Genomic DNA, 16076 nt, shown 5'->3' with positions numbered 1-16076 from the left:
AGAAAACAGGTCACAGCATGTCCCTTTCACACCCATTCTGCAGCTAGATGGGATCTGCACAAGAATGAAGATAGGGGCCAGGACATAACTTCCCTCCCCAGCCAAAGTCTTTGGCTAAATTCACATGCTGGAGATTTAATTTCCAGAATAGGCGGCCATGAATGAGTGGGAAGGAACTGGAATATAGTTAATAATTGGCTTCAGATTGAAGCCCCTTTCATATGTCCAGCATGAAAGGGGCTTCTTGCATCAAAGAGGCCAAGGTGCTGCACAGCTAGTCTCACCCCTGACAGACCTGGTTTCCTCCTCCCTAACATACAAGAAAGAAGAGAGGATCCCTCTTCAAACATACATACCACAGAGCACTTACAGTACTTATGTTCAGGGGGAAACAGGAAAAGGCACACCTATGCCAATGCTTGTGTCTCTCATAGTAGAGAGCAGTGGTAGGATTATGCAAGGAAGCAGAGTTTATGTGGTTGCCCCCCCCCAAATGACATGGTTTGTAAAACATCAACTGCCTATTGCTTCATCCTCTAATGTTTACCTTTGAGACCCATGGCAGTCCGGCCCTGCCGACTGGAGCTAGATCCATAGGCTGGCTCTGGCCGACTTAATGTATCCTTTTGACGAGCCACAGCCACAGCAATGCCCACTGGAGGCTGACGCACCTCACCATCTCCATGGCCAAGGTCATGGTCTCTGCTGCGGGCACAGTCTGAACGTTCCAGGTCCTGCTGTCCCTTAGTCCCCAGGAGTTTGCCCCCATCCTGATGAGCACAGCTGCCCTTGAGGCTGCCCAGCCCCACAAAAGGAGCCTTCTGGCCCACAATAAGTGCTTGGTTGCTGTATTTGAGCAAGTTTTTCATGGCTGACACTTCATCAGGGGGTGTCTGCATTTCCTGCGTGAGCACAGAACCCTGGGTCATGAGCGCAGCCTGCTGGAGGCTGCTGCTAAAAGGGTCCAGGTAAGAGCCTTTTCTCTCCTCTGCCATAGGCAAAGGAGGGCCCTGGCCCTGAACTGGCCATGGTGGCAAGTGGGGCCCACTGTAGCCCAGAGAGCTGAGCTCCATTGATTTGCGCTTGGATTCTGCATGAGTGCCTGCCTGCTCCATCTCTGTCTGCAAGTGCTGCTGGTGGCGGATGCGAGCCACTTTCTGGGTGCTGGGAACTGGCGGCTCCTTAGGGGCCTTGTCTAAAGTGCAGCAGGACTGGCTGAGTTTACACAGTGTCTCTTGGGAGTTGGGTCGGGCACAGTCTTGAGGTGGTATCATCTCAAAATGTCCACTCTTAGGTTGGTGGGGCAAGCTGCCAAAATGGCTGTCGGAACCAGTGCTATTCAGATACTCCAGCCCTTTCAGGCGGGTGCTGGGATTCTGTGGCCAGTCCAGCCTCCGCTCCACTTTGCCTTCTGCTTTGAGGTGAGAGAAAGGATGGTTTCCATAGGTGGGGGGGTGCTCTGGGCCCACCTCGTGGGGGCGTTCTTTGCCCTCACAGGGCTCAGAGGGCACCTGGAAGGAGCGGCTCTTGTCAGTCAGATGGCCTACCGAAGGCACAAAAGTGGCCCCACTGATCCGTAACTCCCGGCTGGCCTTGTCCTGCAGAGGACACATCCCATCTGGGCTGGAATGAAGCTGCAGGCAGGGGAAGCTGCCCGTTGTCGTGCTCAGGGCAGGGGGCCCAGCAGGCAAACTGGATGGGACAGTGTAGGAGACCGAGTGGTGCAACATTTGTCTTCGCTCCAGGCACTCACTGTAAGACTGAGGCGGCTCATGGTGGCCAAGTTCCTTGGCACAACGGCTCTGGGCACCAGCATGGCGTGGTAGAAGGCCTCCACCACAGCTGGGGAGGACAGCTTTGCCTGCGTCACCATTCAGTACCTTGGAGCTCAGCAAGCAGGAGGGCAGGTGTTTGGGCCGGTTGTCACAAGGGCCCCGTTGGGGAACCCCTTCCTTGCAGTTTGCTTCTGGTGTCATAGGCATCACCAGCTTGTGCCGCTCCTTGGCCTCCTCCTCAGCTGCTCGCTCCTTGCTCTCACCCTTGGCGCCTTTGTCCTTTGACACCACAAAACGCTCATAGTCTTTGTGGCACTTCTGTCCATGCCCAGCCTCCCGGTCCCGGCTGCAGGAGCCAATCGGATGACCAGGTGCTGCCCGGGCAATGCTGGGGAAATTGTGATTGGTTGAAAGCAGTGTAGGTTGAGCTGGAAGGTTCCGCAGGTAGAAATTGTCTACAGAAAGAGGGAAGTGATTAAGAAAAGTCTCCCAGACAACAATATGGCATAGACCACAACATGCAACACTGCAATCCTAAGAATACGCCAGCAGTTCTAATTGGCCATGCCCTGTGGCACAAAGTAATGCTGGGAGTAAAAGCTCCTCAGTTTGCAGAGGCACACTTATAAAGCAGTGGCTGAACTAGTGAATGTCTGGGGCCCACCTGGAAGACTTGGAGTTGGAGCTGGTATCAGACACACTTTAGTCCCAGAGAAATCAGCTCTTTTGCCTCCCTTCCCCTACTTTCTCTCTGCAGCTGCCTGCTAAATCTGTGTCCTTGGTAAGATAACAATTACACCATGGTTCTCCTGTCCCTTGAGGCAGACTCAGAAATACCATGTCGTCAAACCAATACTTGCCTTTCTGGCTTTCATAGAAACGATGCTGGCCATACAGGACATTGTTGTTTCCATGGTGATCCAAGTGGCTCATGGGAAGAAAAGTGGATGCTAAGCTCCCAGAGAACCTCGGGTAACCTGGAGCTAAAACAAGAGGCATTGAGGAATGACAGGCCAATGTCACAACACAACAGTCACAAAGCCAAGTCACTAGCTGGGCCTTAGTCTGATCTGTCTCTATGCATAGGTTGAAAGAGGATTGCTGGGGTGAATTCAAAGCCCTTTGTCAGATTATTACTTTGGCTATATTAATCACTGCTAGGTTTCAAGCAGCAGCAGGCTATGGGATGGACCATGGCTAAAAGTGTTGGTACTGAAGCAGAAAACTCCTCTGATGCTAGTTTGGCAGAAGGATCTCACAAAGCACAACTTGCAAAAGAAGACACCGGAAACAACAGCTACCAACTGAGGGAACAAAACACACTATTCCCTGATCATAAGAAACCCTTGATGGATATTGATCTCTGGTTTCTTCATAAAACTGAGGAAGCAGCTCTTGAATATCAGCTCCAGGATTCTGTAGAAAATTGTGTCTGGTACATAACAGAGAAAATAACATAGGCTAACAGGGCTGGGGCTGTTGTGCCTAAATATATCAAAATTCTGCACCCAGATGACTAAAATTCTGCAGACAAAATAAAATTATGCTCATGCATATATTTGCATCAATTTGCTCTTCTTGAAAACTTCACATTCTCAAATAACCTTTTAATGTTTTGGCAAGGGCTGAAGTGAGAACAGCTTTACTAGGAGGGGTATACACATGATGGCGAAGAGCACCACAAGCAAAGAACAAGGAGTAATAGAAGGACTGAAGATCACAACCTAACCACTGCAACTGCTGCTCTCAGTTCCTGACATAGTCTAGAAATGTAGCTCTCTGCTTAAAATATTAAGTGGAAAGCCAAGAATCTAGCTCATATGATCTGATGCATACCTGATTCCATGCCTGACACTCTAGCAAAAACAGATGAAATCTATATAGCCACTGACACCACTATCCTTACTAGAGTCCATCTTCTTGGCTTCCTACAGTCTTGTTCTGTTCTGGTTCTAGGTCAAATGCTGCCACTAAGGTTTCTATTTGGAAGAAAACAAGGAAAAGTCAAGAATGCTAAGATACGCATGACTGAAATTGTGGTCTCAAAAATGAGCTTTTGATCAGGGCTATCCACAGGGGTGGGGGGGTGTTCAAAAATGTCAAGATGGCAGCTGCAACTGCAGTCTTGAAGCCCCATCCCAGCTTTACATGTGTTGTGTGTAAAGAATGAAGGAGCTGAGACCAATGCTCAGCCATTCCACAGACTTCTTGAGCAAGTTCAGATCAATACTTCAGCAAAAGTTGCAAGTCAGTTTCATTCCCCATTTTGCAAAAGGAGGGGAACTAGTGATTCGCCTGATATTGTAAAGATCAGCACAGCAAGGTGTATTTTAAAAAGGGAACAAGCAAACAACAACAACCAGAACCCCTACAACCAAAAAGATAGGGAAAGGGTTGCTGTTACATCAGTTCAAAAATTGAAATTACCTCTTGCTGAACATTTTAAAAAGATACCGAATGATAGGACTGGCTTAAAAAACAAAAAAAGAGGTTGATTGATGTTAGTAAAATTAAACTAGAAACAATACAAATAATAATAATATTATTAACAATATTAAATTCCCCAACAAAGCTGTATTTGTTTCATTCATTTGGAGAATACTATATGTGCATTATTGAGAAAGACTGGAAAATGGTATCACTTTCCAGTATGGTATACTCTTAGGAAGACGAGGTTATGTTTTTTAAAATAGTTCAACATCTAAAAACACATAACCTCGTCTTCCTAAGAGCATAAAGCCTGAACACAGAAAACAAACCTAAGTTCTACACTGAATGTGTCCACGTGTGCGTGCTTGCATATGCACGTAGATGCACATATACCCCCAACACAAAACATGTGCACTGCCAGAGGAGCAGTCAGAGAGTGAGCAAGATCCTCATCCCCTCAGATATATTACTGTAGTTGAATCCAGAGGAACAGCTCCTCCCCCCGCCTCCACTTGTGACTCAGAGCTTCCCAGGCTAGAGGCCAAGCAACGGCCACGAGGACAGAAGCATCAGGCCAAGTCCTTCCTTCTCCGAGTTCCTCCCTAACTGTCCTGTTGACTCCTCTTTTTCTGTGGCTCCTTCACAGCAGGATGAAGGCAGCCTTCCCTGTGCCTGCCGGACTAATCTCCCCAACCAGCGGGCCGCTCCCCACTGCTTGCAGCTCTGCTGCCCCACCCCCACTAGACCGGCTGCCCGTCAGCATCATGCTGACAGCATTGCCTGCACCCCGCCCCCAGCAGACCCGACATGCCGGAAGCTAGCTGGCAGCCGTTCAAGCTAGCAGTCGGGCTGGTTGCCAGGGCACGGTGCCAGCAGCACCTTGCCGCTCACATTTTAACTTTCTGCATCTTGCAAGGAGGGAAAAACGCTGGGGGAAGGGCACAAGAAGAGGCCGCCGCTGCAGGAAAGAGAACGCACAAGTGCATTAAGAAAACTAAAAATAGTTGTATAGCCACCAGCGCAGCACAGTGGGAAGGGGGGTGCTGGGGTTGGGTTGGAGAGATCAGGAAGAGCAGCGACTTGGGAGTCCAAAGGCTAAGGGTGGGGAGGCAGGCTCTCCTGGGGCTGAGGGGCATGGCTGAAGCACACAGAGAGAGCTTTAAGTTCCACTGATAGGCAGAGAGGGATGTGGCAGAATAACTGCATTTGGGGACAGCCCGAGGAACGCTGGCTGAGCTGTGGAAAGGGAGGTCAAGCCCAGAACAACAGGAAGTTCCAAGAGGGAAGTGAGGCCTAGCAACCGAGTGGGGATGGGGACGGGGCATCCATCTATCTACTGCACAGGCCAGACCTGCTGCACATTCATTCTCCAAGTCCAAACACTTGGCCCAGCGGTCCTCTAAGAAACAAGGAGAGAGAAGAGAGAGCTTTTTGAAATATTTTCAGGGTTCCCGAAGCTAAAACAGAAAAGGAAAAAAAGTACCTCAATGGTAAAGAGAAACTGCAGGTAATTCCCTGGATCCCCTTATACTTACCAACCTACCCGCTCCCTCTCCAATGTGCTACCAGCATAAATCAGAAAAACAGCTCTAACTCTAGGCTGTGTGAAGTTAAATGGAGCTGTTTCATGTGTATGTGGTCAGGGGATGGTGATGGAAAAAGGGACTCCAAAAATCAGAGGGTCTCCTACCCATCCACCATATCAAAATGCCTCAGGGTGAGCATTTGTCAAGTCATTTTTATTTCTACTTCAATCCACAGCCTTCCCTCATCCCACTGGATTTTCTTCTTGCTATCTAACAATAGCCAGAATGCCAAGCAACTGAGACTTCTTACACCTGAATTCTTCTCTCTACACAGTCCTCTTTCCTAAGAAAACTGTAGAACAATGGGAAACTACGCTCATAGGGCAGGTTAATGAGATCTCCTCTGCCATTGCAGTTCAGGGCTATGTCTTCTATTATTCTACATATTACAGAATATTGACAATTTCAGTTCACTTAACATTTTTTAGACTGAGCCAGTGCCAGTGACTGTGAAGATGGTCAGACAGTATCTGCAAAGGCTCAGGCATCTTGAGATCTTGCACTTTTACATTCCACATGTCTACCCATCTGTCTTTTATAAAGGATACTTCTGTCTAAGACTATCCTTATTTAGAAATTGTACCACCTCACACAAGTGCCTCCACCAACCCTCTTTACCTTCATGTGAATGGGAGAACCAAATTTGAGAGGTGCCGGAGTGGGGGCCATGGAAGGCAGGTTCAGATGGGGATGACGCCGGACCTGTAGGATGCGGGGGTGCTGCTGAGCCCAAACTGCTGCTCAGGAAGCTGCCCATAAAGGATGAGGCAGGTGAGTTTCCCATCAACCCACTTCCTGCTGGATGCACAAAAGAAGGAAAGACAGTGTCAGCATATAAATGGACAGCATGATGCTCAGCAACCTCCCCATAATTATGCACATTTAATTAAGATTTTAAAAATCCTACTTCTGCATTATTTTGCACATAAAATAAATGAACATTCATCTCTAAGCAAAAATATATAATAGCATCATTGATACTTTTGCTTAAAACCCTAGCTGATTTCAATCGATCAAAAATTCTGTTTGTTTTAGGCACTGGGTTTACAGGAGGGAAAAGAACACATTCAGCAGATGTATGGCCCTCCTACATGCCCTCACACAGTGTCTAGAAGCATAAACAGTTTGCCACTCAATCTGGCAGCTCTGATGGGCACATATTATCTGGTTGCTGTTGGCTTGGGGAAGAAGTTGGCATTAATGAGAGTGCCCACAGAAGACCTCTCTCAGTCTCAGGCTGGCTAAGTCTTCCAAGTATGCCACATCCATGAAAGCAAAGGATAGGAGTGTCATTTTCTACAAATAGTTGTACATACATAAGCTTATCAGGAAACAAGTGATAGTACATATGTAAGTCACTGAGACTAAAATGCGGGTAGGAGCAAAGAACCCTTTGGAATACATGCCTGCAACCTTGTCAGCACTCACATTTCAACTCAACACCAGGAGTTTCAACACGAATGCATAAGTCCTGGAGGGCAAGCTAATGAGAACAACCCATGCACAAGCCTACTGAGTTCTTCCACTGCCATTCCAGAATGGTCTCAGTATGAAAAAAATTAACCATGGGAAAATGAACTGGGGGAATCAAGTTCTCCACAAGATATATTCAGAAACCTAAATGCAAGAACTATGAAGCTACGATATAGAAACTCTACATTGCATACATACATCAGAAAAATGGATTGGGGGGGGGATCCCGTCCTTCAATATTCTGAACCACTGAACCTCTGATTATGAAACTTTTCACTTAGTTTAAAGACAAAGAGTCTTCCAAGTTTCTTGGCAAGTAGCCCTTGCCTGATTTTGTAGCTCCATGAACTCTTGTTGCAATTACTTACATGTATCCTAACCCCACTTCCGCAATGCAGCTATCCTTTTGATATATTAATGAGACACCTGACAATTAGTTCTGAAAAGACAGTGGAGGTTAACTTGCACAGCAACACTATTGCTGTGCAAGGGGTTTGTTCTTTTGTGAGTAACATAGTGTGGGAACATTGAACTCATGTGAGACTGGCTAGTTCCTTCAGGGAAGAAAATGCAGTTCATGGAAGAAAGCATGTGATTTCATATATTCCTGTATTACATTACTCATGCAAGTAGACTGCTTATGTAAGTTTTTTTTCCCCCCAGTTTGTGATTGTCAGAACAAACATGAACTAAGAAATATCCATAATCTAGAGATGTCATCTGGGTCTCCAGTAACAATTAATCATTATTATATCCGCCTTGTGCAATATAGCAACTCCTGGAGGGAAATCCTTCCCTGATTCTTCTGTTTTCTCCACCTCTAATGTACCACAGGAGGTAAAGACTGGCCAGACCCACAGATACCAAAATATGCATTAAGTGTGAATGGGTATGCCCTAAGTTTGGTAGGGTTTCTATGACTTAAGCATCAGCACAAGAAGCAGACAGTCAGTGCCCTTTACATGCTGGTACCCACAAATTTCTATTTGTCACAACACTGTTAAAAATATGTGAACCTGCTAAAAAAGGGGGGAAAAACAGTAACCCTGTGACTATGCAAGGGATCTTACATGGCCTGCTAATAGAGCAGTATGCTATCTATGGGCAATGGGCCTAGATTTTTAGTCATTATCCCTAGGTATTTGACGTGGGCGAGTGCCTGATGAAGCATCCAACCAAGAAGCAGGAAGTTCTCACTTTAAGCCAACCCACGCTCCCTGGCTAATCCCACTGGGATGCCTCAGTGATGAGTATGGGGATGTGGTTACACAGCGGGGCCAAGGCCACACCCCACAGCTGGGGAGGAGATGGGAACTTAGGCACTAGCTAGGAAAGTCCCTTTCTGGATGCTGTGAAGTAGCCAAGTCAAATCTGAAGGGCTCTGTGTATGCCCAGGCTGGTGTTTCTGGAACCCATCACCACAGGTTAAGCAAAGAGATGGTGACAACCAAGAAGATTCCTCTGAAGCTATAGAATCTGCCCTTCTGAAACAGCCAGCCCCTGCAGACTTCCTTTGTCAAGGAGCATTCAGGTCTGAAGCCTTTATAATGCTCAGAAGAAATCACAACAGACCTCCTCCTTCCCAGGACACCTGTCTCCTTCATGCCTAGTTCTCCATCTCTATCATTGCCCAGGCCTGTAAATTCCTTTATGACCTCATAATTCCAATGCGGACTTGTTTTACAAAGCAGCCTGACTTGCTTTTATCCTTGTACCAATGTTCCCTCTAAACTGCACCCATGCAGAGGCTGTTGTGCACCCGCATGTGGGACTCAGTCTCCCGCTCACTGTCAAAGATGACACACTCGCGAAGTATATTTTTACAAATGGGTAAGCAGAGAAAAGAGAGAGAGAGAGAGAGAGAGAGAGGCAGGAGGATGGGGGGAGAAGAGGCGTCTCACACAGAAGCTAGGTGGAAGTCTGCAGAGCTTTTGCCAGCTTCCAGGCCCAAAGAGGGATTGAGCAGCAGTGGGAAAGAAAAGGGGAAGCAAAGGAACGGGGCAGGGAGGCTTTGTGCCCAGGAGCCATGTTGAAGCCAGCCCTGCAGTAGATCAGTAGTCTTGATTTTTAAAAGTTTTAAGCTTCACTATAATGAATCAGGGATGAAATGGATTAAAACATTGTATTAAAATTAGTTATTCCTGTTTAACTTACTTTTTAATATTTTTTGAGATGTATATTTTATGCAATGATTAGATTTTCAGTTGAATCAAAATATGTAACCTTGTTTTTTGTTTTTTGTTTTACAACTTGGGGAGCTTATACATGTAAAGTATATTATGCACTTAGCTGCCCCCTCCAGCCCAGGGTTGCTGCCCCCCACAGTCTGGGGTTATCCAGGTCAACCCGACGGCTGCTGAGAATACATCATGAGTTGTACATCTGCTTCCCTGGCTTAGAGGCAACGTTGCTCTGGACACAGTTGACCTCTCATGTATCCTGTCCCATGAAATTCAATCTACCATACATTCCCAAATCTACTTTGTCCCTTGAAACATAGCATTCTGTCTCTCTCTCTCACACACAGAGTGTAGTCTCTTCCAGATATATTGTCTATACATAGCTTCTTATTCCCATGTTGTCCAATGGCCAATGAGATAATGGGGCGTGGCTTCCTTGCAATCCCATGCACAGTACTCTATAAGCAAAACAGTGTAGCTGCACCTGCACAACGCTGGTTCCAATCCCACCTCAGCTATTAACAACTGGGTGGCCTTGGGCAAAACAAACCTCGTAACTCCCCCCACCCTGCCCTTGCAAGTTTGGCTGAAATAATGAAAGAAATAATTAATGGGCACAATTTTAAAAGTACAGGAAAGGAATCAGAAATGGCAACTTTTTTGTGCATACCAAAAACAACCCCAAACATTTGAAAACTTTTGTGCTGAGTCCCACTTAAGAATGTGGTTGATACATGGGAAAGATTCCTTAAGATTAGTGGGCATATTTTACCCAACTTGTGAGAAGGCAGAAGATGTCCATGAGTATGGAGGAGAAGAAAAAGGAAGAGGATTTAAATTTCCCTTCCTAGCAAAAGACTCATATATTTTCTTCCCTGTACAGGTCAGCTTCAAAATGTTGTAACTAATCCTGGAAAATGGAGCACTGAATCCTCTCTCTCTCTCCTTTATTTTACATACCCCTATTTATTGTATACTTACTATACACATTCTTATTGGAACATATCTCCCCAAATCCTGCTGTGCTGCCTCATCATGGCAGGGTGTGTATGTGTTCCTGGATGGGATGAGTGAAGAATGCCCGGAGTATATGCCAAAAGTATATGCTCCCAGCAGGGTCATCCAAGGTGTGAAGGTCATCCCAGCTGCCCAGCTAAAGCAAACAGTCATCTATATTGGGCAGCAGTGAAGCCAAAGCCAAGATCTCAGGAAGGAACTTAATAAAGAATTTCAGAAAGCTGTTACAAAAGACAAGAAGCAGTATTACAACAACCTCTGTAAAGACACTGAAGAGGGAAACATACATGGAAAAAGAAGGAAGGTCTTCCAAAATATCTCTGAACTCAGGAGGTTTCAGCCTCATATTGCTTTGCTAAAGGATGCCAATGGACAGATCTCCAAGAAGATCAAAGAAAGATGAAAGGAATATACTGAAATTCCATAGGTGTCAATATCCATGATACTTAGAAGATGTTCTCTACTTACAAATACCTCTAATACTAGAAGATAAAGTCAGATCAGTGTTTTATCTATGCTTTACCAAGTCAGAAGGCTACAGGAATTCATGGAATATCTATAGAAAGATGGCAAGCAACAAGAAGAAGAGTCAGTAAAGGTTTTAACTAAACTACACCAGCAAATTTGGCAAACAATGAAGTGGCCAGCAGACTGGAAGAGGTCAATCTCCATACCAATACCAATACCAAAGAAAGGAGACATAACTGAATGTGCAAACTATTTTACAATATCCTTAATTTAACACACTAGCAAAATAATGCTTAGGATCACCCAACACAGATTAGAGCCCTACATGGAAAGGGAGATATCAGATGTTCCAGCTGGCTTTAGAAAAGGCTGAGGAACACGAGACATTATTATTAATGCACAATGGATAATTCAGAAAGCCAAAGAATACCAAAAAGAAGTCATTATTGTGATTCATTGATTATAGAAAGGCCTTCAATTGTGTCAATCATGTCAAATTGTGGAATGTGCTTAGAAAAATGGGAATCCCAGAGCATGTCATTGTCCTCATATGAAAACTATACATAGGTCAGAAAGCTACAGCATAGACAGAAAATGGTGAAACAACCTGTTCCAGGTTGGCAAAGGGATGATTCAAGGCTGTATACTCTCTCCTTATTTATTAAACTTATGTGCATAATATATGTTGAAAATTTTAATAAATAAATAAAAATAAATAAATAAATATTGAGGAACACTGGATTGGATGAAAATGAGCATGGTTTTAAAATTGGGTAAAGAAACATCCATAACCTATGTTAGGCTGATGACACTATTCTGTTGGGTGCACAGTTGAAAGACCTGAAGGACCAGATCCTCATGGAGAAAATTTATCTGTGAGGTCACTAGGGGTCAACACTGACTGAATGGCATATAATAAATCAATCATTTGGAACACATGAAACTCTTCTGATAGAAAGCCCTTCATCCTACCTTTGCATATTTTCAAAAGATATGGTATCCCAGTTTTTGGAATAATTTATTTCAAGCCAAGGATTTCATTGTTCATGATGATGTCTTTATATTAATATATTAAAATATTGCTCTCCCATCTTGTTCCTAATGTTTTCTATGTCGAACAGGGTAGCAATATTAAATGTGATGATTCAAGAATTGATCAGGAAGTTATTCTTTTACTTTTATTTCATGTCAATTTTTTATGTCCTCCCACTTACATTTCTGGATGTATGTAGATCTGAAGGTCTAGGTGAAACAAGAAATAACAATACAGCTGATGACTCCACTCCTGGAATTAGCAATCTAACTCTCTTGCTCAGTTTGCTGTAGTTGAGCTGGTCATATACTGCTTGTATACTGGCAAGTTCATGCAGAATTGCTTTTGTACATGACTTTCTTTGCAATACAATGCTCTGTCTGTGTTCATCTCCATCCTGCAACATTCCATCTACACTGATTCTTTTTTTTTTTGAATTTTTAAATTCAGTTATTTAATTTACACTAAGGTTCTTTTTGAAACTGAGACATTATTGTATGACAACTTGGCTAAATAAATAAATAAATAAATAAGTAAATAGGCTAAAAGCACAATTCCGTATATTTGGGAATGTATCCCATTGAATTCAGTGAGGTCTGGGTTTTTTAATTGGCTTGCCCAAGCCCACTTAACACAGTGTTAAAATGTTATCAAGTAGCAGAGATTAATCTTATTTAAAATACATTAAACTGCTTTTCAATTAAGTATTATTGTGCAAATTTTTTAAAAAATTAGGTATTTTAAAACAACCAAAAATATAATTTAAAAAGTCAAAGGATAAAATGGCATCAGTAGAAAGGCAATAATGAAAGTATGTCAGGGAAGATACAGGGGGACAGTGATATGTTACTGTACTGTCAAAACCCTGTCTCTTAAAAAGATAGGGAAATATCACTAAGGAAATTTTTATCTATGGAAATTACTATTGTGTTCTTTTCAAATAAAAGTTGGTTTTCTGCAGCTTGCAGAAATGGGAGAATAGAAGGGCACTGATTTGATTATAACTTGTAAAACAGGAGTGAACAAACTATAGCTATTCCAGACTGAACATCTAGTGAAGGAACATAGCTAGAAAATGCCATAAATTAAGTCAACAGCACCAGACTTATTCCTCTTGATCCTGAAGGCCAAATGCCAGTAAACACACTTTTAAATATGATTCAGGGAAAATGCCGTTTATGGAACTACAGCCAGATTGCAGGTTCAAGGTCACGACGTAGTCCTGATCTTCTTTCCTTACACTCCTACCAGACATCTACAGTAGTGATGTAACAAACACTCAATGATCAAAAGCTCTCCCCCATCATCTGGCTACAGAGAATATGTTTGCATCCTCCTCTTCAAAAATCAGCTCTATTTACAGTCCTAACTTCAAATCAGGTAATTGGCTGTCATGCAGTCATAGCTGGTCTACCCACTCGGCCCCACAGTCTCAGACCACCCTACGTTCCATGGCCCACAGGTTCTTCTGTGGCCGGTCAGTGCTGTTTCAGACAGCTGCAGCAGCTACTCTTTCCTCTGCTGTTCCTCATCCCCCCTTCCAGCTGTGTGGCATACTGGTAATACTTCCAGGCCAGGCTGTGTTACTGAAAATAATCCTTCCCCTTGCATTAGGCCTCACAAATCCTGATGCCATCTTGGGGCAGAACAGTTGCCCTTTCATGCTAATCTGCCAAGGAGACGGGATAAATAGGAAGGAAGGGAACAGTTGCCGTTTCCAGACCAAGTCTATTTGAGAAGCCTAGTGCAGCCTTTTGGCTTGCATCTCCCTGAGAACAGAGCCCCGTGCCTCGTCTCTCTCACGCTTGCCAGCATTTCCCAGCCTGTGAGTCACAAAATGCTGGCAGCTCCTGCTCCCCTGACTCTGCAGCTGATCAGCCCCTCGCCAACTTCCCACCCCTTTCTCAAACTGCATCCTTCTTAGGTTGAGCCTCTCACTCTCTACTTGGAGCTCTCAGCTCTCATAAACTGTAATCCAGATTTGGGCAATTCCATCACCCGATACATCTGAATATTAATATTAATAACAATACAGTTTAAGCAGGAAAGTTTGCTGGCATAAAAACATGCTGCCCACACTTAGAATCCCTGTTGGGCCTTAGCAATGAAGCAGAATGACAGTCCTATCCTCATTACATGTAGCAGTGGAGAGGGAGGGTAAGAAACACCTCCTTTGGTGGCAGTTACCAGCAGCAGACAAGAGCCAGTTTGGCATAGTGGCGAAGGCATCTGGCTAGAGACCAGGAGACCATGAGTTCTAGTCTTACCTTAGGCACAAAGCCAGCTGGGTGACCTTGGGCCAACCATTCTCTCTCAGCCCTAGGAAGCAGGCAATGGCAAACTACTTCTGAAATTTTGCCAAGGAAACTGCAGGGACTTGTCTCTCATGTGTCGCTAGTGGGTCATGCAGAAGAACCCTTTGCGTTATTTTTTATATTTGTGACTCCAGGTTTTCAAGACCCCACTGTCTCAAGAGGGGGAGTGGGAAGGTTGATGCTGAGAAGTGCAAGCAGCAGCAGCAAAATACAAAAGTTCTGTAAATGAAAGACAATGTCTTGAATCCATTCATCCCTGAAGAAGATCTATGAAGGAGGAAATGTAATGGCACACATAAAGTCTCTACTGGAGATCCTATGACCCTATGTATGAGTAGGGATGGAGTGAATGGAGAACCTCTCCATTAGTATATACATTTTCAAAGCTTCAAAAGAGGGGAACTAACTGGTTGGGTTGGCTTGTTGAGGCTCAAGTACAAATGTTCCATTTTTTTTCTATATCTACTGTGAATTGCTAATTGTTTGCATTCCAAACTGTTCTGGGATTCAGCACTTCAAGAAGAGAAGCACCAGTCACTTAACAATGAGGACATTTTACATGCAGTCTTTGACTATAAAGTTTGCCTGTATCACATAGAATTCAGGTCCAGTCCTACTAATTCAGTTTGCTTTATGTAATGGATTTATTACAAGTTGTGGATAACAAAGGCAGAGAGAAGGGTGTCTATGAAAGGAACATTCCTTTACATACAAGAAAGGCTGAGAGAGCAACCAGTTCCCATGTCTTTCCATTGCTTCAAAACTCTCTTGTGGTTTCAGGGAATCAGATCTCTGTGGGTTCCTCTCTACAGGGGGCTTCACTCATCTCTGGCCACTGGAAGGCAGGAAAAGTAATAATCTGTGTCCTAATGAAATCCTCATAGTAGCAGACGAAGCTCCAAAAATCTTAGCAAGCAAATCATTAGGACTGGGAGCAATGCCATATAGCACAGTCTGTGGAAAAACTGAGTTGTGCTGTTTTCCTGGTCATTCAACGAGTGGCAGAAAATGGGAATTTCCACTTAAAAGAAGAAATATCTATTTCCTTCTTTTCCCACTGGGCAGGAATTACTATAATCTCTTTCATAATGTCAGTGTGTAGAGGCTGCAGTAGCTGTCTCAAGGACAACAGAGTATCTTAGCCAATAGCTTCATAGAAGGACATGCAATTGCATTCAACATTCTGTCCACCTCAGTGTATTTTCTCCTCTTTCATGCACAATATTCAGTGTTCAAGCTGAGACGTAGAGGGATCAAGCTGGTTTGGAAACTGTAACTCCAATCCTAGGGTCAAACTACACATTATTTCAAAGCAAGGATGAAGAACCCTGATACTGTTCAACTCCCAGCACCCCACAGTGCTTGTTCTGCTGCTTGGGGCTGCTTGGAATTGTTTAGCACCAACTGGAAAGCCAGAGTTTTTCCATCCTCTTTTAAACACTTCCTCAGTAGCTGCTGCTGTCTCCCCCCCCCCCCAAAAAAACCTTTTTAGTGTAAAAGTAAGTTTATCAAAACCTTATGGATGCTTTGCTCCATAATATACTGTAATCCCAATTTGGATTGGAAGCTCTGTGCATGCATTTTGCATTGAACAATGCAATTTGCATTGAACAGACCACTTTTTGACATTGCTGGACTACAACTGTAAGAGGAGAATTAATGTCTCCCTACACTGCACAATATGGATTAGGTCCAGTGCATATACTTTTGAGAGAAAAAAAAAGGACAGTTGATGGCTACATCATTAAAGTAGTATATAGCTTGACTTCTATAATTACAGCTACTGGTTACTATTATTT

The 16076-nt window shown here is 44.1% G+C and overlaps 1 protein-coding gene across 7 annotated transcripts in view; it reads right to left on the bottom strand.

The window, feature by feature from the left end:
- BAHCC1 (BAH domain and coiled-coil containing 1) overlaps positions 1–16076 on the bottom strand; it is a 121436-nt gene that overhangs the window by 38788 nt on the left and 66572 nt on the right. For 6 of the 7 annotated variants that reach the window (XM_088138367.1, XM_088138365.1, XM_088138366.1 and 3 more), the window contains 3 exons: positions 6410–6589; positions 2636–2758; positions 548–2230 (listed from right to left, as the gene is read on the bottom strand). In XM_088138367.1, coding sequence (XP_087994493.1) covers positions 548–2230; positions 2636–2758; positions 6410–6589 — 1986 coding nt within the window. The remainder of the gene's footprint in view (positions 1–547; positions 2231–2635; positions 2759–6409; positions 6590–16076) is intronic. The other variant, XM_088138368.1, reaches the window with a different exon arrangement.

This window comes from Python bivittatus, unplaced genomic scaffold, assembly GCF_059951505.1.
Source record: "Python bivittatus isolate LINGU-HERP-01145 unplaced genomic scaffold, Pbiv_v1 ctg000220_np1212, whole genome shotgun sequence".
Taxonomy (NCBI): Eukaryota; Metazoa; Chordata; class Lepidosauria; order Squamata; family Pythonidae; genus Python; species Python bivittatus.
The sequence above is the reverse complement of the archived record's forward strand: the minus strand, read 5'-3'. Positions and strand labels throughout refer to the sequence as shown.